Source organism: Anas acuta, chromosome 24 (genome assembly GCF_963932015.1).
Source record: "Anas acuta chromosome 24, bAnaAcu1.1, whole genome shotgun sequence".
NCBI classification, from domain to species: Eukaryota; Metazoa; Chordata; class Aves; order Anseriformes; family Anatidae; genus Anas; species Anas acuta.
This window is the reverse complement of record NC_089002.1, coordinates 3,348,137-3,373,107: the sequence shown is the minus strand read 5'-3', so window position 1 is coordinate 3,373,107 and position 24,971 is coordinate 3,348,137. Positions and strand designations below refer to the sequence as shown.

Below are 24,971 nucleotides of genomic sequence, written 5' to 3'. Positions count from 1 at the left end.
CCCCCCAAATTCCCCCCCCGCTGCCCGCTCCCGGGACCGTGCCCCCCCCCCCCATATCCCCCCCCTCCCCTCCCAACCCCTCTTCTCCCCCTCAGCCAATCCCCTCCCTTGGCCCCGCCCTCCTCGCCTCCCCATTGGCTGCGGCGGGTGCCGCTCAAGGCGGCGGCGCCCGGTACCGGCGGCGGCGATGCCGGGGGGCGCGGGGCCGGCGCGGCGCGGGGCCGGCGGCCGGGCCGGGCCCGGCGGGGCGGCGGCGGCGGCAGCAGCGGGCGGGGGGGGGGGGGGCGGCGCTGAGCCCTCGGGCCCCGCAGCGGCCTCCCGGCTGCCGCCGCCCCCCGCCGCCGCCTCCACCACCGCCACCGCCGCCGTCTCCGGTGGTGGTGGTGCTGCTGCGGCCGTAGGCACCGCCGGTCGCCGCTGGGGGGGTTTGAGGGGGGGGGTGGGGGGGGCGGCATGAAGCGGTGCCGCTCGGACGAGCTGCGGCAGCCCGAGGAGGGGGCTGAAGGCACCGGGGAGCCGCCCGCTGCCACCGTGATGGAGCCCAAACCGGGGGAGGCGGCGGCCCCCGAGGTGGGGGGCGGGGGGGCTGTGGCCAGAGCCAAGCCCCCGGACCTCAAGGTGAGGGAGCGGGGGGCACCGGGGGGGAACGGGGGGGGAGGTCCCCGGGGTCTTTTTTGGGGGTAGCGGTTGTGGGGTGGGGGGGGAGAAGGGGTGGCGGCACCCCCACGGTGCTGCTGGTGTCACCTTGGGGGTGCGGGGGTCCCACCGGGGGAGGGGGGGGTCACACCGGGGAGGGGGTCCCACGGGGGGAGGGCTTTTGGGGGGAAGGTGCGATTGGGGTGAGGGTGGTCCCGGGATGGGGATGGTCCTGGGATGAGGATGCTTTTGGGATGGGGATGCTCATGGCTTGGGGATGCTTTTGGGATGCTCTTGGTTTAGAGATGCTCATGTTTTCGGGATGCTTTTGGGATAGGGATGCTCTTGGGATGGAGATCTTCATGGTTTGGGGATGCTCTTGGTTTCAGGATGCTCTTGGGATGAGAATGCTCTTGGGATGCTCTTGGTTTGGGGATGCACCTGGGATAAGGATGCTTTTGGGATGGAGACCCTCATGGTTTGGGGATGCTCTTGCTTTGGGGATGCGTTTGGGATGAGGATGCTCATGGCTTGGGGATGCACCTGGGATAAGGATGCTTTTGGGATGGAGATCTTCATGATTTGGGGATGCTCTTGGTTTAGGGATGCTCATGGTTTTGGGATGCTCTTGAGATGCTCTTGGTTTGGGGATGCTCCTAAGATGAGGACAGTCCCACAGCGATTACAGGGTGGGAATGTCCCTACAGCAATGCTACTTTGGGATGCTCCCGCTCCCAGCAGGTCCCAGTTGGGACGCTTCCAGAACAGGGATGCTCCTTCTGTAGGGTGCCGCCGGGGATGGACATGTCCCGGGGTGCGGGGCATCCATCCCCAGGTTGGGGATGCCTCACGGTCCGTTAGGATACACACGGGGCTCAGCACCACCGAGGCCATCACCCCGCTGCCGCCCGACCCCAAAGAGCAGCGATCACAATAGGGCAGGGTGGGAGAGCTGGGGGGGACCCCGCTGTCACCACCAGCCCTGGGCAAGGGGGCTGCGGGCAGGGGGTGGTGCTGTGGGGTGTTTGGGGGGGCTGCATCACCCCAGCGGGCTTTCCTGGGGTCCTGGGTAGGGTCACAGCATTGTCCCCATGCAGGGGGGGCTGAGCAGACCCTAATAAATAACCCCTGGGTCCGGTTAATGAGGAAGGCGGCAGCACCGGCAGGGGTCCGGGCGGCCGGTCCCGGCTGAAGTTTGGGCAGAAATTGCTCGGGGGGGTTGGGACGGGAGCAACTCGGATCCCCGGACCTTAAAAAAGTCCCCATGGGGTGGGTGGGTTTGCCCGCAGAGGTGAATTCCCCCGCTCGGACCCCAGGAGGGGTGGCACTTCCAGGCTGGGGGTTCAAAAAAATTGGGAGAAGAGTGGGAAAATGGTTCTGGGCACCCAGAGGGAGCCTGGCACTCGGGAAAGGGACCCTGGTGGTGGGGCAGCACCGCTTCGGCGAGGTCTTGGGGTCCCCTGTGCCAGGGGACGACACATCCCGAGGTGTTTGGTGTCACCTGGAGCTTTTTGGGGTGAAATCACTGGGAAGCCACCCGTGTCCCTTGGGTGGCACGTCCAGCCCCGGCTGGAGCTCAGCCTGCCAAAGTGCCATTGATTTTATCGATGCAGGGACGCTGCCCTGGTGCGGGTTTGCCCTCTTGATGCTCACCATTACCGCGTTGGCAGCTCAGCAATTAATTACCCGAACCCTTAAAGTCATTTTGCTGGGCACGGCGCGGGACAAATCGCAGCCCGGTGCCGCCCGCAGCCTCCGCGGGGGATCGGGGCGCTCGTCCCCAGCCCCGCCACCACCACGTCCCCTCCCGTCGCTGCAATCGGTGGCAGCTTGAGGAAGGAAACCATAATCAGAAGGATTTCCTGCCCCAAACCCCGCTGGAGCTGCTCTTCCCGTGCCGCATGCACCTTGGCAGGGGGTGCCTGGCCACAGCCTGGCCTCGTGCCCCGCACCGAGCCCCGCGAGCTCGGCTCCCAGCGGGCAGCCGGCGAGCGTCAGATGTCAACTTTTTTTTTTTTTTTTAACGTTTAAGAACCTTTTTGAGCTGGTGACCCGGGAACAAAAGGCTGCTTTGTGTTGTCTCCGTCCCCAAACCCCAGCAAAGCCTCGGCAGCTTCGCTTTCCCCCAGCCCCACATCCAGCTCCGTCGCTGAGAGCGAAGGCTCCATTAGGGGAAAAAAAAAAAAAAAAGAAAAAAAAAAAACAACTTCTGGCAAAAGCAGATGCATGACACATAGTTCTGCTTAAAAATATGTTGGGTGGCAGCGATTTCTGTGCTCTGCAGCAGAGTGACTGGATCCATACAAAACACTGCAGAGGGAAGCAGCCCGGTCCCGCGGTGCCTCCCCGGAGCCGTTCCCTGCTCGGCCCCACTCCCGCTTTTCCCCGAGCGTGGCTGAGCTGAGCGCTCTCCCCAGGTTTCCTCCTATTTTCCCAAACCAGCTGCTCTGATGGGGCTGCAAGTTGAAGCCTGACGGCGTTTTGCGAGTTTCACCCTCTCGATCTTCACGGCTCCGGCCGCTCCCTCCTTTAAACCCCAAACCCAAAAGAGCAGCAGCGACTCCAGGAAGCCATCCTGAGCCCTTCCCCAACCCCGGGCCTGATCCAAGCCCATATAAATGGAAAACCAACTTCCCGGGGGGCTTCCCGGAGCCTCTCCTGGGGCAGGGGACATGAAGGACACGGGGAGGTCCCACCCTGGGACGCGCAGCCCCTTCTGTGGGTGCAGAGGGTGCCCTGCCCCGAGCAGTGGGGCTGGGAGATGGTGGCTGGAGGGTCGGGGGGAAGCCTGAACCCCCAATTTCCTCGTGGCAGCTCCGTCCCACGGGCTGGGTTCATTTTTCTTGCCCCATCCCGGGGCAGGATGCAGAGGACGATGCCTCTGCATAAAGGTGGCCGGTCCCTATCCCGAACGCCGAGGTACATTTATATTTAATCCCTCGCCCGAACAATTTTCCCAGCGTATTTTGGTCTGAAAAGGACACCGCCAAGGTGAGCTGGGTCCCCTGTGGCTGGCGGAGCAGAGCTGCTGTCAAGCAGCTCGAGCAGCAGCAGCAGCAGCAGCGTGGTCACTGGAGCAGCTTCATCCAGCACCAGCTCACCCAAAACTCTCGGGGTGCCGGCAGGGACCCCACCGGGTCCCCCTTTTCCACCCGGGGGGCTTTACGCTGAGTCCCCAGCCCCCGAGGAGAGCATCCTCCTGGGCAGAAGATGTTTGTTTGGGACCCCGGTGCTGCCCCACGGTGGGGACCTTGCCTTGGTCCCCAGCCTGGCTGAGGGGTGCTGGTTCAAATGGCTCCCCCCGTGCCCTAAAATGCAGGGTGTTGGATGATTTGGGGGTGGTTTGGGGTGGTTTTCCAGCCCCTCCACAGTGCTTCCAGTGGGCTGCCAAGGCTTGGCTGGAGCCCCTGGGTGGGCCAGGGCTGTAAATAATTGTTAAAAACACCAAGAGTTGAGCGGGACGGCACAGTGTGGGGCTGTGCCGGGAGGTTACAGCAACAAGATCCCCTCCTGTGCATCCGAAACCCAAAAAAGACGATCTGGGCAGTGGGACAGAACCCAGCAGAGAGCTGAAAAAAACATTTAGGGAAGAAACAGGGAGGTTTCGGCATGGGGGCAAAACCCAGCGGTCCCCCAGTGCAGGGGAGCAGCATCCTGGGATGAGCCTTCCCCCTGCCGTGCTGATGCTGTAGAAGCGCCCTCGTAGTAGGATTTTTTTTGGTTTCCTCCCCGTTTTCCCCGAGGCAGGGCAGGGCAGGGGTCCTTGCTTCCCCCCTGCACCTCCCCAGGGGCTAACAGCACGCCCGGGGCCACGCCGTAGCCTCGGTGTTGGGAATCCGGGGGTTTGGCGTTATTACCTACCTAAACGCTGCCTCTGTTTCCATAGAGACTCTATAAATAGCAGAAAATTTAAATCACAATTTCCCCAAGTAGCAGCAAGCCGGCACCGCGGATTTAGCCTGTACTTCTGGGGGACAGGCGCAAGGATCGGGGTGTTCATTATGGGTGGGGAACGGCAGGATTAAGGGTTTTCCCCGCAGCCTTTAGCGCCACGGGGGCTCCGTGCTGCCCGTGGCACCCCAATTCCTTGGGAACATTGTGGTTGTGATGCCAGTTAGGCCCTGATGGGCTGGGACATCGGGGTTTTCATGCCTGGGGTGTTAGGGTGTGGGGTCCCTGCCGTACAGATGTGAAGTCCCATGGGCATCCGCAGTTCCCGGAGCCTGTCCCAGACCTGTCCCCTTCTCGAGAAAGCAGGATTTTGCCAAATCTGCTGGGGCTGTTCCTGGCTTCCAGCTCGGAGCCTGCTGCAAGCTGGTTCTCAGGCACGAGTAAATGACGGCACCGCGATTCCAGGAACCAGCGTCCCCAGGGAGAGGTCCCAGCCGCACTGAATCAGGGCTGAAATGTCCCCGGACCGCAGCAGGGTCAGGATTGTCGGCCTCAAGGCTCGGGCGCATCGCTTGGCACCGTCCTTTTTTTGGAGCCAAGAGCAGCCTCATGCCACGTTGCCTGCTGGTCCCTGGCTGGGAGCTGTGGTGTCACCGTTCCACGGGGCCAGCCTGGTCCGTGCGGGGCTGGGGGGCTGTGGAAAAATCCCATTTCGGAGAGGAGCTGGCTCTTGGCAGCGTGTTGGTGGCCGAGGCTCTGAGGTTTCTTGACCGGGGGGGTTTCTTGCTGAAGAAAATGCTGCTCTGCCCCTGCTGCCTCAGGTCGAGGCATCTCAGAGGGACAGTACCCATCAGAGACCTTCCCCTGGTGCGGGTGATGCTGCTGGAGCCGGAGCCCTGAGCCTCGCCGAGCCACCTCGCGCGTCCTCATCCCTCTGTGCCACCACCTGGGCGCTGATACCCGACAGCCACGGGTACCCTGGCAGCTCCCTTTGGGTGCGAGGGTCCCCAGCACCCTCCAGCAGCAATTTTAGCCCCTCAGCATCCCATCCCACGGTGCTGGCACCGGCACCGTCCATCAGAGCCGTGCCGGGGACATCCCTGGGGGGCCCATTTACCACTTGCCAGGGCATCTGTGCCATCAAACTGGGAGCGAGGCGATGCCAGCCTTCGCGGGCAGTATCGGGGCATCATTTTCCTCTCTTCCCCTCGCAGAAAATCCAGCAGCTGTCCGAGGGCTCCATGTTCGGCCACGGCTTGAAGCACCTCTTCCACAGCCGGCGGCGGTCGCGCGAGCGGGAGCACCAGAGCTCGCAGGACTCGCTGCCGCCGCACTACGGGCTGTCGGACCACGAGTCCCCCGACGAGAAGGAGCGCTCCCCCGAGATGCACCGCGTCTCCTACGCTGTCTCCCTGCACGACCTCCCGGCTCGCCCCACTGCCTTCAACCGGGTGCTGCAGCAGATCCGCTCGCGCCCCTCCATCAAGCGCGGCACCAGCCTGCACAGCGGCAGCCGGCGGGCCAAAAGCGGCTCGCTCGAGCCCCAAAAAGGCAGCCCCCACCTCGTCCGAAAAGCCCCCCAGGACAGCAGCCTCACCGCCATCCTGCATCAGCACCAGGGCCGGCCCAGGTCCTCCTCCACCACCGACACTGCCATCCTCCTGGCCGAGAGCGGGGCCGTCTACCTGCTCACCGAGGACACCGAGAGCCTGGCCGATAAGGTAGGGCTGCGACCTGCTACCCCTGGGGGGGCTGGAGGGGGGCACGGGGTGGTGAAACGGTCCCTCGGGGTGCAGGGGGGTTGTGGAGGAGCCAGGGGTGGAGGCTGCTGGGGTCTGTGCCTCTGCCAGGGCTGGGGAAGGCAGGGATGTGCTGACACCTACTCCCAGAGTGAGATTTGGGGGATGGAGGAGGCTGGGTAAGAGTGGGATCCTGGTAATGAATCCCACCTGAGGTCTTTAGCACGGGACTGGAGGCACCTGCAACCTGCTCCCGTTCCGCCATGCGCTCAGGTTGTCTCCTGGAAGAGCTGTGGCAGGGTATCACTGATTTTTCACTGTGCTGTGGACAAATATTTCCCATTTGAGCCGCTCAGCTGTTGCTTTGAGGCATGAGTCAGGAGGTGACTGCTGCCCTACTGCCCTGCAGACATGGGTTGGGTCTGCTGCTAACCCAGAGAGGGCTCAGTGCGCAGAAACTGCTGCGGGGTGCTGGTGCTCAGCCCCGTGGCCCAGCCCATGGATGGATTTTGGGAATGAAATCCGTGCTGGGAAGCACTCCCAGCACCCAGCCCCTGCTGTTAACCAGGACAGAGGGACACCCAGAGAGCCTCAGGCCACAGCCAGAACGAACCCAAGCTTGGACAGATGAGACAGCAGGGCCACCAGCTTGGTTATTCGCCAAGAGGGGATGGAGACGAGCACGGAAAAGCCAAGACAGCGCCTTGGTTATTGGCTCAGGAGGGATGGGGATGAGCAAGGCTGCGTTCGGAGCCGGTTATTTTATAGGGGCAGGGATGGGCGCAGGCAGAATGAAAGGAAAAGTGACCTTTGGGGACAAAATTGCCCGGTGGGGCTGCTGGTGCCCAGCAGAGGATCGCTCTGTGCCGGGCTGAGGCTGCAAACGGGTGCCCCCCCCCCCCCCCCCCCGCTGTGATTGTTAAACCGCGCTGCGCATAGCTAACGGGGAGGCTGGTGTTTCCATCTCGCGTTTAGCCCTGTTAATTATGAAACAGCCGAGATTAGCACAGCCACACGGCGCGCTGAGGACAAGGTACAGGTGGCGGGAGGCAAACGGCACCCGCAGCGGTGCCGGGAGGGCAGGGGGCTGCTGCCAGGGGGTGGGCTGCCACCGTGACGTCCCCTGCTGGAGCTCAGCCCTGCCAAAACGCGCTGGGTTTGGCGGTGCCACAAAATCCTTAGCCCAGCACTCAGAAATAAAGGATTGCAAGGATTCTCCTTCTCCGCTTCTTTTCTTAGTGTCTGCAGCTGGCGGGTGTCAGCCGTCTGCAGCCCCAGCAGCTGGCAGCATCCACTTTTTATGATTCAAGCCCCAGCAGCGGGTTGGCAAAGCTGTGGATCGGGGCAGGGACGTGGCCAGGCGGGCTCGGGCAGCCCCTGCCTGTGTTGCTGCGCGAGCTGCTGAGTTTTGGGGGGCTCAGCAGCACCAAAAGAGGGAGGGCAGTGGTAGCAGGTCGCGGGAGGGAGGCGGCAGCACACGGCTAAGATGCTTTGCACGGCCAGGAATAGCTCTGTAATAGGATGAAGACAGCTGGGCAGAGCTTTGGGGTGCGCTAGCGGAGGGGGTGTCAGGTCCCGGGGAGCAGGGCCCCCCGAGGCTGCTCCTCTCCCCTTGGCGCTCAGTGCCCGAGAGGGAAATCTGACCCGGAGACTCCCGTTGCCCCGTGAGGTAATGGAAAGAGGCTAACCAGATCCTTTTTCTTTCTCTTTTCGCTCGGCTTTTTCTGCTCCGCCGCCTCGGGCTGCAGCTGACGCTGGCGGCTGGTGCCAGCGCCGGTCCTTGTGACAGCGGCGTGGGGCCGGGGGCACCTCCAGGACGTGGGAATCTGGCCCCAGAGGGGAGACACGTCACAGGAACCAGCTCTTTAGGTCCTCCTCCTCCTCATTTACCGACCAGGACCGCCTGCCCGTGTCCCAGCAGCCCCACTCCTCCCCGCTCCCTCTCCTCCAAGCTGTGCCAGCACAGGGCCAGGTTCAGAAAACCCAAATTTCTTCCACATGGCCCCTGGCTTCTGCCCTGCAAGGAGCCCGGTCCTGCTGGTCCCCCTGCGGTTGCAGACGAAGTTTGGAGCCGGAGCAGCTCCAAAACCTTGGGGAGGGGGAGCAGAGCGGGTCCGGGACTGCTCACGGAGCAGCACAAAGCGCGCAATAAAGGGATGAATAATTAACTGCATATGGCACAAAGAGTAGTAAGGAGAGAGGCAATGCTGGCGCCTTTGTGGAGCAGTGGAAAAAGAGCTATTTAGAGAAACAAGAGCTACGTGATATTCTCGTGCCATATTATTTTTCCAGGGCCCAAAGGAAGGCCGGCCTCCTGCCCGCTGCCCCCTCCGTCTGCCTCCTCCATCCCTCCGTGGGTACCGTGGCCAGAGAGGGTGCCGAGCCCTCCGGCCTCACCTGGCCTTGGCCAAAATACTTCCCCTTCCTTCAGCTACAAATCCAGCAGCCACCGAGGTCCCGGGGCCTGCAGGAGCCTTGCAGGATGATTAAAGCGTTTGGCACTTGCGCGCTATTGGAAATCAATCCCTGCGGGCAGGAGGAAAACCTTCCTGGGGCTTGGGAGGAAGCCCTCGTCTCTGCAAGGGCCAAACCAGCCCCTGCGTGCCCACAGACACCCGCAGGGGGGACGTGGCAGCACCAAGGGCACCACGGCCCCATTTCACCCTCGGACTGGGAGCCGGAGCCCCAGGGGAGCAAGGGCCCTTGCAGAAAAGCGGTTTTCCCCCAGAAACTTCATGCTGAATTTTCCGTGACCGCCCGAGCGCGCTGGCTTAATCCCTCGTGGAATTGCTCAGCCTCAGTTTTCGAGCAGCTCTCCCCTTTTCGTTTCGTTTTTCCCATTAGGCTCCTGCCAGGTTTGACCGTCCCCACGGTCCCCACCAGCTCCCGGCCCCCCCTGTGTCCTCCCCACCGGAGGCAGCTGCCAGGGACAAGGCTTTGCCTGGGGGGGACCCATGGAGGGGTGAGCGGCTGGGGGGGCACAGGGACAGGACCGCGGCACCGTCTGGGTGCTCAGCACCGGGTGCTGGTTCTGGCTGGGGCTCGGTGTAACTGGAGAGCTGTCCCGTGTGCCCCCACACTGTCTGAGCCATCCCGTGCCCTGGCACAGCAGCCCGAGCGGTAACCGGAGCCACACGGGGCCGTGCTCAGGCCCCCAAGAGAAGGGCTGGCACCGTCACCGTGCGCCACAGGCAGGGGACACGGCTGGGGACACGGCTGGGGACAAGGCTCCGCTTTGCGGGGCTGCCCCCACCTGCAGTGCACATCCTTGTGGCTGCCTCCAGCCGTCTCCATCGGGCACAAAAAGCAGCAGAGGTGAGGGTGGGATCAGGGGGAGGTGGCAGAGCTGTCCCCTGCCTCCTGCGGGCAGTGGCACACGGCTTGGGACCCGCGGCTCTGCGGGTTGGGGCTGCTTTGAGAACTGCAGCTGTGCCCTGCGTGCCCAGGGGTTTGGGATAGGATACAGGAGGACAGGATGGGACAGGATGGGACATTTCACTCAGAAGAGACCTTCAGATGTCACCTAGTCCATCTGCCTGACCTCTAAAGCCTGCCCTGGACCAGATTTTGCTCCCCACGGAGCCCCTCGGGTGTCCTGGGGGAGCCCTGCGGGGCGCACGGCTGGGTTTCCAGCTCCTCAGCTCCCCCAGGTGTTTTTGGGGTTCACCCTCATGCCTCAGCTGGGATGTGCTGCTGGGTTTTTCATGCAAGGAGGTGACGACTTGCGGCCGTGGTGGCACACGTGGGGGTGGCAGCAGCAGCAGTGGGGCAAAGGGAGGCTGCAGGCGGCAACGGGGGCGTGCTGGAGAGCTGCCCCCTTATCTCACTAATCTCCTCCTGGTGACCCGCCAGCACCGGGCAGGCGGACAGGAGGTGATTACCACCGGGGCCAGCCACCGAGCCAGCCAGCAGCGGCTGCGGGGCCTCCCCTTGGGCTCCAAGCCCCCCCCCTGGCAGTGGGGTCAGCACCGGGAGCCGGTGCTGGCGGGGTCAGAGCACCCCGGGGGGAACCGCGGAGGGGCTGGGGGCATGGTGCTGCCGGGGAGCTGTGCAGAAGCCTGTGGGGCCTGCGGGATGGGGCACGGCCAGGTGAGCCCCCCAAAAAAATAGGGGCAGCGGGGCTGGGAAGGGGCCAAGGGGGGAACCGGGGGCTGGATGGTGCCGTTAGAGGGCAGCGTTACCGCAGCGGCGTGCGTGGTGACGGGTGGCACACGGGTGTCCGTCCGTCCATCCGTCCATCTGTCCGTCCTCGCTGTCCCCAGGGAAGTGACAGCACCAGCTGCCACCACAGCCAGACCCCCCCGAGCCCTCCCGGCACGGATGCTTCCCCCGTGGGACAGCGGGGACACAGCGGGGGACAATGGGGGGCTCCTCGTACACGTCCCGGCTTCAGGCTCGTGGCTGGAGCCTCGCGTGTTTATAGGCTCGGGGTGGCTGCTTTGGGGTGGGGGGGTCGGTCCTTGGAGCCCGATCCCCGATGTCCTCAGAGGCACAGGATTCCCCCCGCTCTCTTTGGGTGCCCGCCGTGTGCGTGGCCGTGTCAGGGTGAGGCTGGTTGGAGACCCCAGCGTCCCCTGAGCACCCACCCTGGGGGTTCCACTGGCTTGGGGACACAGAAGGGATTTTGGGGGGGCTCTGGGCAGCCCCAGCAGGCGAACAGCAGCCGGGTGCTGGCAGCCTTCGCCCCGCTGCTCGGGGCACTCAGGCAAAGTTCAGCTCCCCTTTGCTTGGCACCGGCTGGGCTCCGCTGGCATCCCAGCGCCTTGGGTTTCAGGGTGGGGAGGGGACGGACGGCTCGCTCGCCTCCCACGGCTCCGGTTACCCAGAACTTGTCTCAGTCGACAACTGGGACAACTGGGACGGGCGGAGGGACGGCGGGGACCCTGCGCAGCCCAGCCTCGGGGGCGCTGAGCAGGAGATGCCGCGGTGCCAGGAGCTTGCTGCTAGGAAGCCGGGTTTGTTCCACGGCGCTTCTGGAGTATCCTTTGTGCACGGGGATGGCACGGGTGGTGTGGCTCGGGCAGGGGGATGCTGCCGGGAGCTTTGGGTAGGGTTTCTCCTGGTTCCCTGCCTCAGTTTCCCCAGCTGGGAACAGGGCCACCGCTTCCGTGCGCACGGTGAAGTTCCTTGCGCCTCTTCAGGAGGGTTTGCTGACAAAGGCAAGGCACGTCCTCCCGTCCCACCCAGACCCCGGGCAGGTTCTGGTGGTGCTAAAATCCCAAAGGAAGGAGCTGAAGGAGGCCAGAGGTGACTGCAGCAGGAGAAGGGGGAGCGGCGACGCCTCCGTGCGGCCCCACGAGTGCCGTGGGTCTCAGGAGGAGCTGCTGAGCTCCTGGGCAAACCAAGCCCCCGGAGCTGGACGTGGGCGAGTGCTGGCCCCCATGTCCCTGTCCCCACGTGCCACAGGGCAACAACAGTCCCTGCGTGGTGGCAGTGGGGGGGGGCTCGTCGCCTCCCTCCATCGGGCTGGCGCTTTGCGGAGCGGTTGGGGAAGAGCAGATAATAGCTGGGAAGACAAAGACACCCGGGATTGCTGCTTAATTAATTCAGGAGAAGGAGAATATCAGGCTCTCGTACTGATTCACCCCCTAGCAAAAGACATCGTGTTCCTCAGCCTTCTCTGACATATGGCTGTTGTTTCCAGCCCACCCCCGGCTCCTGCTCGCCGACAGGCAGGGGATGCCAAACACACGCTGCCGCCTGCCCCGGGAGGCAGCTGGGGTGGGGAGGGGTGACCTGATGGGGCGGATGGGGTGGGCGAGGGTTTGTGTCCATCCCACGGCCTCTCAGAAGCAGCAGCTGGAGGCTGCGGCGGGGCCGGGAGCAGAACTGGGCTCCTGGAGGCTGAGTCAGGATGGGCAGAGCAGGGTCCTGCCTCCGGACTCCTCGCCCTGCTGCGTCCCCTTCTCCCTACGTCCCCCCGCAAACCCTGCCCATATAAGCCTCTGCAAATCCCCCCCAGCAGCACGAGCACCGGCTCAGCCACCAGCAGCACCGACATCCAGCTGCAGCACGGGCTGGGGCTGCCGCTGCCACCTCTCACACCACGGGACCCAAATGGAGAAGTGGCAGCACCACCCCTAGAGCTCCCGGGGTTCTTCCCTCCGGTAAAACAGCCAGAATTTTCTCCCAAAATTCTCCCAGAGCATCCAGGACCCTAGTTGTGAGGGGTGGGCTGAGCAGAGGAGCCCCTCGTGGTGCCCATGCTGTGCCCAGCTGGTGTCCCCTGGGTGCCGAGGGCGGCGCGGCGAGGCAGCGCACGGCGGTGCCGCTTGTGCTCGGCGCTGGGACCGGCCCCTGCGGCTCCCAGCCCGTTGCCTCTCCCCTCTTTGGGCTCCCTCCCCGCTCGCCAGCCCCGTGCTGCCTGTTCTTGGCTGCTTCTCAGCCTCGCGGAGCCTCCTCTGCAAGCGCACGGCGCGCCTTCCTCTGCCCCTTTCCGCTCCTTAACCGCAGCCATGGCAGAGGGAGAGCGAGCCCTTTGCAGGAGCGACCAGGGCACCCTCATGCCCGAACCTCATCCTCCCGACTCCTGCCCTGGGAAGAGGATTTTGCTCTTAAATTCCCTGCTGGGTGTCTTTGTAAGTACCCCCCCCCGCTCTCCTTCCAGCCTCCGGGTGCTGGCGAGGCACTCGGGGTGCGCAGGGGGCGAGGAGCGGGGCAGTGCCCGGGTGTTGGGTCAGGATGTGTGCGGGGCTGGCTGGCTCCTAGGGTCTTGTCGCAAGCTTTCAGGTCCCATTTGGGGCAGGTCTCCCGCTTTGGACTCCAAACACATCAGGGGAAGCGAGGATGAGGAAGGGTTCGGCTCCAGCAGCATCCCAGCTCCCGAGAATCCGCCTGCAGCTTCCCCAGCCCCGGCACGGCCACCCCGCCGCACAGCTCGGCTGCTGCTTCTCTGCTTTTGTCCTCGCTTCTCTGCTAAGCTCAGGCACAGCCAGGAAAGGCAGAGCCCGAGCCCCAGATTTGGGGTGTGTCGGTGCTGGGTGACCCGTCTGTGGGTTGAGGTGCTCGGGCAGGGCTGCGGTAGGCAGCCGGGGCTGGGTTCTGCACCATGCAGCCCCAGCAGGCACCAAACGCGCTGAGATTTTGTGGCGATCCAGGGATTTCCTTCGCACGGGAGCCGGGATTTATTTATTTCTAAATTTGCTGCTTGCAGGCAGGCCTGAAAAACCCTAAATAAAAAAAAAGCAGCCAACTCAACCCTCCTCAGCAGAACCGGTGCTAAGGATGAAGGGGAGTCCGCCGCCGCCGGCGTCTCGGGTAATTTCCTTGCCCATCTCCCCCCTTTTCCTTCTAGCTGGGGCTGTGCCGAGCCCCCCGGGGGTGGCAGCCAGGCTGCCCGAGCTGTCCCGGGGCTGGAGGGTGCCGTGGGCTTCTCACCCATGCAGGAGGGAGCTGTGCCTTGGAGATGGAGGTGCTGCAGCCCAGCCTCAGCTGGCTTTGTGGGGCATTTATAGGCTGCATCCCCACTGCTTCCATTATTTGCCGACCTTCCCCGTGCGCTGAGGAGCTGCACGCAGGTGGGTTCCCCTGAACCAGGGGGGCACAGCCCCGAGGAGCCCCCTCCTCCCCGACCACAGTGCTTTAACCCAGGGAAAGGCGAAGTCCGGCACCGAGCAGCAAGGGGGTTTCCAGAGTTCCTCGTGCACCCGGGGATTTTTCCTGCCCTGCTGAGGCCACGGAAGAGCAATGGGAAGTGACCTCGGGCTGCTGTGCTAAAACGAGAAGCGGCGTTAGGAGGTGTTGGAGCCGAAGATGACGGTGCCCCACTAATAGGAGATGTGTCACGTCCCCAGGCATCCGCTGCCCGGGGCTCAGCCTGGCTGCAGGACCTGCCCTGGGGAGGGCAGATTCTTCCTCAGAAGAAGGGCTCGGCCCCCTATGGTAGGCACGGCTGGTTTCTGCTCCTGGGGGGTTCAATTTAGGGGGGGAAACGGCGCTTCTCAGGGATCCGTGGAACCTGCTGCCCCTCGGGCACGGTGCTGGCACACACGCAGCTTGCTTGTGCCACCTCAGCAAGACGCAGGGAGGAAGCTTTTCCTACAAAATCCATGGGGACAGACCTGAGAAATACGGGGGCTGCTGACGCTGCGGGGTGTAGGAAGCACCCGTTGGGGTTTTGTGGCCTGCAGGGTCCCCCCCTGTGTCCCCAGGCACTCAGCTGGCGTGGGGCTGCGTGTCCTGGGGCTGGGGCGTGGGGACCGAGCGGTCCCCTCCAGGGCCACTTCCCAACCTTGGGGCAGGAGCCCCGACCTGTTCAGGCAGGCAGAGCGGGCGAGCAGTGCTGCTGGGGGCTGGATTCAGCCCGTCTGTTCCTCGCCCTCGAGCACCGGCTCCCCAAAATGCCTGCCAGCCCTGCTGGGGCTGTCCCCGGGGTGCCGTGCACCGTGCCGGTGTCGCAGCGGGTCCCTCGGAGAGACCAAGGGATTTAGCGGGGTGCTGAATCATGCTTTGGCAGCCTCGCAGCACGGAGAGCTGTGGGCACGGTGCTGGTGCAGGAGGATGTGCTGAGGGTGGCCCCGGGAAACGCGTCCCTGCCCCTGTGCCCGTTTCCTCCTGTCGTGCTGTTCCCTTATCTGCAGCCACACGCGGTCCTGCAGCCCGGGAGCACCGGCAGCCCGCAGCCACCCTCCTCTCAGGCCTGCCAGAGCCCACGTCTGCACCCAGAGCACCTCGGAGGCAGCAGCGTGAGCTTCCAGGGCAGGGACAGGCGCAGGGACAGCCCGAGAGATGACGGGAGGCGAGGCTGAGCCGTGCTGCGGGCTGTCGGCTCGCCTCGGCTGCGGGAACAGCACGGCCATCCCCATTAAACATGGATCTGGGTCACGATCAGCTCATCGCCCTGGCCTGTACAATTAAATGCGTGGCTCGAAATCCTTCCCGAGCTCTTGTTGTCTTTATGCCTTTTTTTTTTTTTGGAAAAAGAGCCTGACCGGAGAACCGCAGTTGAATCCTTGGCGCTTGGCGCTGCGGCCGTGCAGGTGCTCGGGTTGTGGCCGCAGGTGGTTGGAGGTTGCAAAGCCCAGCATCATCCCGGTGCTCTCGGGGCTTTGGGCTGGCACAGGATAAGGCTCTGGGCTCGAATTCTGCTTCCCTCAACTGCTCATATTCGGTCCTGGGAGCTGGGAACAGGCTCCAGGTCTCCTTCCTCGCCCAGGACTTTGGCTTTGGCCAGCACAAGCTCCGCCGGCCCCGGCATAAAGCGGTGGCTGACAGGGGACTGCAGGCTGCCAGCAGCTGCTGCAGTGCCCGAGCCTGCCACAGCCCTGCCGGCCTCTCAGCTGTGCCATTTAATACCGCTTTAATTGCACGTGGGGGAATCACGGCTGAGAGAAAGCCGAGTATCAAGTACCTGGAGCTGGCGAGTGGGCGGAATGGCTGCGCTCGGCGTTGCCTCCTCCCGTGGCAGCGGCTCCCACAGTCGGTGCAAGCTTCCCCGGCACTCCGAGCTGGCTGGTTCCTGGCTTTCTGTCTCCCAAACCCATTTGGTGGCCGTGTTTTTTTTTTTTAGTTTGGGCTACGGGAACCCTCTCGGGCTGCTGTATGGCTTTTGGCACAGCGCGAGGTGGCATTGCACCGGGGGCTGTGGTTGTGCCGTGTCTGCACGGCGCCTGTTTCACTGCACCCCCAGCACGTGCTGGGGTGCAGGCACTGTGCAAAAATTGCTTTGCTCCTGCAAAAACCTCCAAAATGGGGGGCCCAGCACCAAGGTCCCCAGCACCACAGCCCTGGATTGACTCCGGGGGCGGGTGGTGAGGTCCTGGTGTTTTTTTCCTGCCGTGCTAAAACTGGGGCTCTGGAAGCTGACAGCGATTCCAAAACGTGGTGGGTTTTGTTCCAAAATATTTCCCAGCGTAAGCCCCCAGCCCTGAGCCTGCATTACCACACAGAGCCAGCCCCGAGCGCGGTGGGTGCCCACGCTCAGCTGGGGACGGAGCCCCCAGGGAGAATGGGAAGGGAGCGGAGAGCAAGCCCTGCGCTCGCAGGCAGCCGTGGGCGTTAAACACGCAGGCAGAGAGCGCGGAGCTTTCGCTGCCCCCGTTCCCCCTGGAGACCCCCCCGCAGCGGGGCTCACCCCAGAGAGGTGAGGATCCAACGAGCTTGGCCTCGATCGGAGCCGGTGCTGGGCTGCAGGATGCGGCCGGCGGCTGCTCCCTGCTTTCTCTGCTGTATTTTTTTCCCCCCCGGAATTTGGCTTTGTGTGCGTCTCAGCCGGGTTCTCCCCAACCCTCGCGTCCCGGGGCTGTGACGGCGCAGATGGTGGCAGAGCGGCTCAGCACCCCGTGGCGGGGCACAGGCAGCGTGGCGGGGCTGGAGGCGGTGTGAAGCTCCTGCTGGGGAGGGAGGGGGGGATGGATGAGGGGTGTTTCTTGCGTTACAGCCCTGAGAGCTACAGTCGGTGAGAGCTGTAAACAGCTCGGGCGGATTTACTGAGTCGGCAAGCCCGCGGCACACAGCTCAGCCCCGATGCTGCGCTCGCTGCCCGCGCGCCTGCAAAGCTCGTGGGGCCGCGGGGACGGCTCTGCCGGGGGGGCTGCAGCCCTGAAATCGGGCTGGGGGCTCCGACAGGGGCCGCAGCCCCCTCGTCCCCCCCGCTGCTGCCCCTAAATCCCGTGGCTGCCGCTGCTCCCGGCCATGGCAGCCCGCGCATCGCGGCCGGGCGCTGCGCCACGGCAGGGACACGGCTGGAGAGCCCGCGCCGAGTAGTCCTGGGGGACCTGACCCTGCCCGCCATGGAGGTAGGTCCTGAGGTCCTTCGGGTTGGAATAGCATCGTGGGGAGGGGGGCAGAAAGAAATTCAGGTTCTCTTGGTGGTTCTTTTCTGGTGCTGCCCGCAGGACCCGGACACGTGTCCTCGGTGACTGGAGCCCAAGGTGTGATCCGTGCCGGAGCAGCAAGGGCAGGGTGGGGAGCTCTGCTGTCAGCCGAAATCCTTACCGTGCTGCTTCCCTGTAATTAAAAAATATTTTCAGGCTGGGAAATGTGCGGGGGCAGCTGCTGCCCTCCCCTTTGTGCAGCCAGGGCTGGTGCTGGCCAGCAGGCAGGGAGCAAGGGGTACAGGGCTGCCCGCTTCGCGCTGTGCTGCGGGCTTGAAAGGAGAGTGGGAAGTGTGAGTCAGGGCTCATGCTTCTATTTTCAGCTCCTGGGCTGGGTAGCGTGGTGGGAATAGCGGCTCCGCTCCGGGAGGCAAAGGGCTGGGGGTGCACACGGGGATGGCACAGGCTGGGGACATCCCGAGCGTCCCCGTGCCGTGCTGGGCTGAGCGCGGTGCCGAACGCACGAGGAGGATCCCGAATTATGCTTGTGAAGTGCTTGGAGCCCCCCGAGGAAGATGGGGGGGCTGTAAGCATACGGAAAGCAGAATAGCCGGGAGCTCGAGGAAGCCTCTCGAGAGTTCTGTGCTCAACTTTGGACCAATTCTGCGATTTCTCAAAACGGTTTCGCTCCCTTCCAGCCCATGGGCGTGCCGGCTGACCCAGAGCCCCGCACTGGGGACACGGCTGCAGCCCGGCCCCCAGAGCCCACGGGGCAGCTCCTGGCCCCGAGCTCCTCACCTGCCACCTGGGCTCTCTTCCACCAAACCCACAGCAGCAAATAAAGCGGCATTGCGTAACCGTGCCTGCCTGTAGCCCTCCGAGTCCTGTTTGCTCAGCTTATTAGCCTGAGCCTTTCTGCATATCTCAGCTCTCCTGGGCTGAACTCTGGTGATAAGAAGCATTTTTCTTCCCGCGTCCTGCATTCCTCCTGCATCCCACATCAGCCCCTGCTCTCCCCTTCGAGCGTGCCCGGAGACCGAGCGGGGGGAGCTGAACGGTTCCATCTCAGCGTGCCTACCAGAATGTTTTCTGCACGTAGGGAAAGTGTGGCTTTTGCTAATCCCCCCAGTAAATCCGCTGCACAGTCATTTGGGCTTGCTGGGATTTAGCCGGCACCGCCTGTTAATGCTGCAGAGGTCTGTGTTGGCTTTTTTTTTTATTATTATTATTTTTTTTTGGTTGTTTTTGTTGCTTTCACAGCAAGAACCTGCTGGGGTTATCGGAGGATTTGCCCTCACACAGGGCAGAGCTTTCTGTGGTGCGTGGGGAAGGGATTTCACCCCGGCCATGTCAGCGCAGATGGGCAGCATCGGGGCCGTGCGGCTCACCGCCACCCTGCCCTCCCTTCCCCCTGTGCTCCCAAATACACTCCCACAAATAAATCCCAAAGAGTGGATTTGCAGGAGCTCAGCGCCGCACGAGGTCAGGCGCAGCTGGGGCGGTTGTGAAGAGGGGGCTCGGTGCTTCCCAAACCTTCCCCTGTTTCTCTGAACCCCCTGGGAAACGCCTGGCGTCTCCCCACCTCTCTCCAGCCGTGCCTTTTAAGCAATTTCCCTAATTAAGCAAATCGCAGGCAACCCAGGGAGCCTGGCAGCAGTGCCCTGGAGGTCCTTGCACCCCCCCGCAGCACCCCACAAACGAGGGCTCCTTCACCTCCCCGCCGTCACCGCTGCTTTGGTGCACAGCTCAGATCCCCACAGGTATCTCCCGAAAGCTCTGCTCGCCTGGCTCCTTCCAGCACCAGCTCCCCGGCACGGCTCGTGCTGTGGGCTTGTACCCGATGTGCCTCGAAAACGCATGGAAATGACAAATTCAGCTTCAGGATGAGCGGAACAGGAGGCTCCGCTGCGATAACCCCGTGCGTCGTAGAGACGAAGCCTTCCTGGCTTTGTTGGCCCCCTTTGGGGTTCCCGTTTCGGCTTCTCCAGGGCCGCCTTCCTTTTCTAAGGGTGGTTTTGTTCTTTGTGCATCTGGGGTAAAAAAAAAAAAAAAAGCACAATTTCCTGCCACTTCCAAGTTCTGCCCCTCGATAAGAAACAAAAGCGAAACCCTCCCGTGGGCTGCGGGGTGACCGAGGACACCAGGAGCAGTCTGCAAAGCCTGCAGCTTTGCTGGGTGGGTGGTTTGGGTTTTTTTTCAGAAAATGCTGGTCCACCAGGGATGAAGCCACTTGCAGCTCTGCAGGCTGGGGGCTGCTTGTCCTTCCCCTTTGCTCGCATCCTCCCTGCCCCAGTAGTTCAGTAACGGAGAGAGAAGAGAAGCAGAGGGGCTGGGGGGTGCCTGAGCTCCCTCCCTGCCCAGCTGCGAGGCTCAAACCATCACAAAAAGACCCCTGCATGAAGCACCAACGTCCCGGTGGTCCCCAGCGAGTGCAAACCCTGCCTCATTTCCACCCTACACACACCCCAGAGCCACGGAGGCAGGCAGAGCCACCTCACAGACCCGCTGAGCAGCGAGGGAGGAGGAGACGAAGCAGCAACGGGAGGGAAAAAAACATTTTCAGTGCTTCTCCAAGCCTGGGACTCGCCACAGATGGGATTGTGGATACACAGCGCCTGGAGAGCATCCCTCCCTCCTGCACAAGGCATTTCCTGGTGATAACACGCCCCTGCGTGACGATCTCGCAGCATTATCCCTATTAAAGGGTCATTCGGGGAAAGTGTGATGGAAATGAGAAATTATTCAGGGCTGCCAACAGTATTTAACTTTCAAGCAGCTCTTAATTAGAAGCCAGGAGCCATTTATACAACCGCGGAGATTTGCATAGGAATCCGCCTGTAAAACCCAGCCAGGGGAAGATTTGGGATTTTCGGGCGGCGAGGGCTGGGGAGCGCGGGGCCGGAGGCTGGCTTGGATGATTTGGGATTTGAAGAGCGGCCTCGGGCAGGTGGATTTTTTTTCCCAGCTAAAATTGTCCATCTCGAAACGCGCTGGTAGGTGGCAGCACGCGTTTGCAGAGGGGTGTAGCGATGCCAGGGGAGAAACCCCAGGGAAAGAAGGCAGCTGGGGGGCTCCGAGCATCCCGCCTGCTGCTGCCGAGGGTTCGGGAGCCGCTTCTGAGTCAGGGGCTTGGGCAAAGCTTCTCCTTTCCTGGATGGCTCCGCTCCGTGTCTAGGCTAAGAGCCTTAGCTGTGGGTGTCTCTGCTCCGAGTGAGGACAGAAAGCCAGAGCTGAGCTCCCAGCGGTGCATTTTCCTCGCTGAAAGCACAAACCAGCCCTTAAGTATAATTAATTTGGTGCTGCGTCCTCCAGCTGGCTTATTCCTGGGATGCCTGCAGTAGCGGCACGGCTGGAAAACGCTCGAGCAACCAGGAAAAAAAAATAAAAACACAAAATAAACCCACTTTCTCCAAACCTCCTCCCTCTTAACCATTCTCCTGCTCCTTCCTCCCCACCCTGCCGCTCCCATTCCCCCCGTGCACCCCCGTGGTGCTCGGGGCTCCCCATCCCCGGGGGCTCCTCGGGTTTGTCCCCCGCTGAGCCCTGCCCTCGTGTCTCTGCCCGCAGCTGGACAAGGGGGACGTGACCGCGCTCAGCCTGCCCGCCGCCGCCGGCCACGGCGATGCCGACGGCCCCATCTGCCTGGACGTCCCCGACGGCACCCCCGACCCCCACCGGACGAAAGCTGCCATCGAGCACCTGCACCAGAAGATCCTCAAGATCACCGAGCAGATCAAGATCGAGCAGGAGGCGCGGGACGACAACGTGGCCGAGTACCTGAAGCTGGCCAACAACGCGGACAAGCAGCAGGCCTCCCGCATCAAGCAGGTTTTTGAGAAGAAGAACCAGAAGTCGGCGCAGACGATCGCGCAGCTGCACAAGAAGCTCGAGCACTACCACAAGAAGCTGAAGGAGATCGAGCAGAACGGCCCGTCCCGGCAGCCCAAGGATGTTTTCCGGGACATGCACCAAGGTCTCAAGGACGTGGGCGCCAACGTGCGCTCCAGCATCAGCGGCTTCGGCGGCGGCGTGGTGGAGGGCGTCAAGGGAGGTCTCTCGGGGCTGTCCCAAGCCACCCACACCGCCGTGGTCTCCAAGCCCCGGGAGTTCGCCAGCCTGATCCGGAACAAATTTGGCAGTGCTGACAACATCGCCCACCTGAAGGACACGCTGGACGACGGGCACCCCGAGGAGGCGTCGCGGGCGCTGAGCGGCAGCGCCACGCTGGTGTCCAGCCCCAAATACGGCAGCGACGACGAGTGCTCCAGTGCCACCTCGGGCTCTGCCGGCGGCAGCAACTCCGGGGCAGGGCCCGGGGGTTTGGGGAGCCCCAAATCCAACACTCTGGACAGCCACCACAACAACTTCGACACCATCCTGGAGGAGCTCCGGGAGATCAAGGACAGCCAGTCGCACCTGGAGGACTCCATGGAGGACCTCAAGGCGCAGCTGCAGCGGGATTACACCTACATGACACAGTGCTTGCAGGAGGAGCGCTACAGGTAGGACCAGGGGGGTTGGGGTGGCGATGTGCATCACCCGGGGTGGCTCTTTTGGGGACCACGAGGCCCCTTCCTGGAAAACCAGAACGGTTTTCCCAGCATTAGGGGGAAGGAGAAGGGGGGGTTTTTTGGGGTCCTGCCCGCCCCAGAGCTCCTCTGTCCCCATGCCCAGGTACGAGCGCCTGGAGGAGCAGCTGAACGACCTCACCGAGCTGCACCAGAACGAAATGACCAACCTGAAGCAGGAGCTGGCGAGCATGGAGGAGAAGGTGGCCTACCAGTCCTACGAGAGGGCGCGGGACATCCAGGTAGGGCAGCGCCACGCTGCGCCCTCCACCCGCGGCACCAGGGGGGGACAGGGCGCGGGGAGGGGGCAGCCCTTTTTCTGTGCCAGCACCTTCCAGGTGAGGTCCTTGCTGGGACAGCATCACAGCAAGAAGCTGGTACCTAAGCCATGTCCCCAAAATACCAGTCTGTGCCCCAGCACATCGCCATGAGGTTGGGCACGTACCGGAGCTGCGCAAGCGAAACTTTGCAGTCTCAGAGATTGGGGACAAACCCCCAGATCCCCAAATCCTCAAATCCCCAAATCCCTCGTCGCCACCGGTCGGGTCTAACGCGGCTGCGTCCCGCAGGAAGCGGTGGAGTCGTGCCTGACGCGGGTGACCAAGCTGGAGCTGCAGCAGCAGCAGCAGCAGGTGGTGCAGCTGGAAGGGGTGGAGAACGCCAACGCCCGGGCGCTGCTGGGCAAATTCATCAACGTCATCCTGGCCCTGATGGCCGTGCTGCTCGTCTTCGTCTCCACCATCGCCAACTTCATCACCCCGCTCATGAAGACCCGCATGCGCATCCTCAGCACCGCCCTGCTCGTCCTCTTCCTCTTCTTCCTCTGGAAGCACTGGGACTCCATCACCTACTTTCTGGAGCACGTCCTGCTCCCCAGCTGATGCGCGGCCCCGCTGCTGCAGCCCCGGGGGCTTTCCGTATCCCGTGGAGGAGTGGGACGGGAGGGGAAGGGGGGATGGCAGCAGTCTGGAGCCTTGGGGTCGTTTCTTCGCACGCGGTTCGGTCGCTTTCCCGGCCCCTGCTGCGCCTGGCTGCCGTGGCTCGGAGCGTGGCGGAGTCGGTCCCGCAGGATGCTCAGGGAGGGCAGGATGGGGAACGAGGAGGAGTTTGGGAAGAAACTGGTCGTTTACCTGGGGTTTTTCTAGGGGTTTTAGGCTGGTTTTTGAGGTCACTCTGGTCTGAAAGCCCATGGGAAGGTCTGCAGAGCCCACTCTGGGGCTATCAGGAAGGAGCAAGCTGGACCAAACCTGGCTCCGGGGGTTACTCAGGGCTGGGTTTTTCCTTTCGCCCTTAAAGACCAAGGTGGTAAAAAGTCCAGGGATGGAGCAGAAGCGAAGCACGTGGCGAAGGAGAAAATGGGTCCAAGGCAAGTGTCGCTGAGCCCGGTGAGCTCGCAGCGGGACGTGCGCGGCTGAGCAGCTCCTGCCGACCCCGCCAGAGACAGCACCAGCACTGGCACGAGTGAGACCCCCTCTGCTGGTTTCATTTATTTATTTCCCCCCCACACCCACCCTTTGCCTTTAGTCGATCTGATCTCTTCAGGGACACCTGGACTTGCCAGCATCACGCCTCTGAGTCCTCCAGCCTCTGCAACGTGTCGTGTGTGTGTGCGTGTGCGTGCGCGTGCAGTTTTTAATTTAATTCAAGACTCTGTTTCCATTTGTGAATCAAAGCTGGTAGTGCCAGGGGAGGCGGGCAGCTGCCTCCCCAGCCCTACACAAGAGCACAGCATGCTGTCTCGGATGTTTCTTAAATTATTTCCTACATATATATTTCTGTACTACATCTCCACACACACCCGTATATAAATACAGAGAGCGATACAAGCTACGCGCACGGTCAGATCCTCCTCTGGTGCAAATGGGTGCAACTCCGCCGAGGTCGGAGGCACTGAACCGGTTTGCCTCAGCTGAGAATTTGGCCTTTAGCATTTCCTGCTCGGTTGGGGTGCTGGGGGGGCACCCCAAAAGGGGTAGGGGTGGCTGCATCCCCTCCGGCGCCGGCACCCCTGGGAGCGTTTTGGCCACCGGGTGGGCCCCGGCTCAGCGTGTCCACAAGGAGAGAAGGGGAGGGGAGCGAGGCTGGAGGAGAGCTGTGCTGGGAGGTAAGCCTGGTACGCTCTGAACCCAGCAGCAGGTTGGGGTTCAGCTGCTTTTGTTGACCTGGGAAGACGGCGATCGGAGCTGAGCTGCAGCTGAGCAAACACGGCGGGGAGGAGGCAGTGGTGGGGCGGTGGGGGTCCCACGGTGCCTGTGGCTGGGGGATAAACCCCGCTGCCAGGCATCCCCTGTGCCTGCTGGAAGGGCTTCCAGGGGTGGCACGGGCTTGGTACGGAGCCCACACGGGCAGGGGACACGCAGAGAGCACGCAGACACCTCCTGCAGGGGACACCCTGGGCACGTCCTCGCTGGAGCGAGCGGTCACATCGCCGCGGGCTTCGTGTGAGCACCCAGAGCTGTTGGTGGGCACGGGGCTGGGCAGCCTGCCCCTTCCCCAGGTCCTGCAGAGCCATCGGCTCGGGGGCGATGCTGGAAGGGAGCCCAGGAGGCCACCACCTGTGCCTCAGTGTCCCTGCAGCCCCGGGCTTTGTGACACAACCAGGGAGCAGGGCAGGGGGAAGCAGCGTCAACGAGAGGTGGAGGTGGGGAGGAGGCGTTATCTTCCCCCCAAAAAAACGCTGCAAAAGGGCATCGCATCTCTGATCCGCCACCAGCTCGGGCTGTCCCCATTCACCTCCCCTTGGTGCCTTCCAGGTGTTTTAGCAGCCCCCAGGCTTTTGCCCCCCCCCGCTCCCCATTCCCATGCAGTGTTTCTCCCGTGCCCTGCGCCCACCTGGTGCGTTTCCTGGCTCCTGCCCCATCCCATCCCATCCCATCCCATCCCATCCCATCCCATCCCACACGGGCAGTGGTACCCAGCACCCAGCCCAGCTGCACCCCAGCAGGGTTGCCTCAGCACCAGGGCAACACCAATTACCTGGAAAAAAAAAAAAAAAAAAGGCAAAAAAAAAGTGAATAATTGAACTTTTCAGGTCCGAGCTCTCCAAGCCCAGCTCCCTTGGCCGCGTGGCTGTGCCCCAGCACCCCGGGGGGACACAGCCCCCCGCAGGATGCTCGCTGCCCCCTGCCCTCCCCGCTCCCCCCCCGGGGGGCTCCGCTCAGGGCCCTGGGGGGGCTCCGGGGGCTGCAGCCACAGGGGGGCCCCCGGCAGCTGCTGAGAGACCAAAGGCTGGAGGGGAGGGGGACGCATTGGGAGGGCACCCACCCTTGGATGCTGGCCAAATCCCCGCTTTGCTGGCACCCGGGGCCTGCTGGCACCTTCCCTTGCCCAGGAAATGCTGCGCAGGAGCCAGGCACTGCTGGTGACATCGGTGCCGGTCACAG

The 24,971-nt window shown here is 63.1% G+C and overlaps 1 protein-coding gene across 5 annotated transcripts; it reads left to right on the top strand.

Annotated features, from left to right (window-relative positions):
- The first annotated feature begins 284 nt into the window (after nt 1-284).
- TMCC2 (transmembrane and coiled-coil domain family 2) lies at nt 285-23,319 on the top strand. 5 transcript variants are annotated; one of them, XM_068660292.1, is made up of 5 exons: nt 285-618; nt 5,742-6,248; nt 20,588-21,522; nt 21,695-21,830; nt 22,158-23,319. In XM_068660292.1, the coding sequence occupies exons 1-5, from the start codon at nt 454-456 to the stop codon at nt 22,467-22,469; spliced, it is 2,055 nt and encodes a 684-aa protein (XP_068516393.1). In that variant the 5' UTR covers nt 285-453; the 3' UTR covers nt 22,470-23,319. The 5 variants fall into 5 exon arrangements, with proteins under 5 accessions (XP_068516393.1, XP_068516395.1, XP_068516396.1 ...); XM_068660294.1 differs by lacking the exons at nt 285-618; nt 5,742-6,248 and adding exons at nt 11,109-11,244; nt 12,729-12,844; XM_068660295.1 differs by lacking the exons at nt 285-618; nt 5,742-6,248 and adding exons at nt 12,723-12,844; nt 13,420-13,523.
- The last annotated feature ends 1,652 nt before the right edge of the window (nt 23,320-24,971 follow it).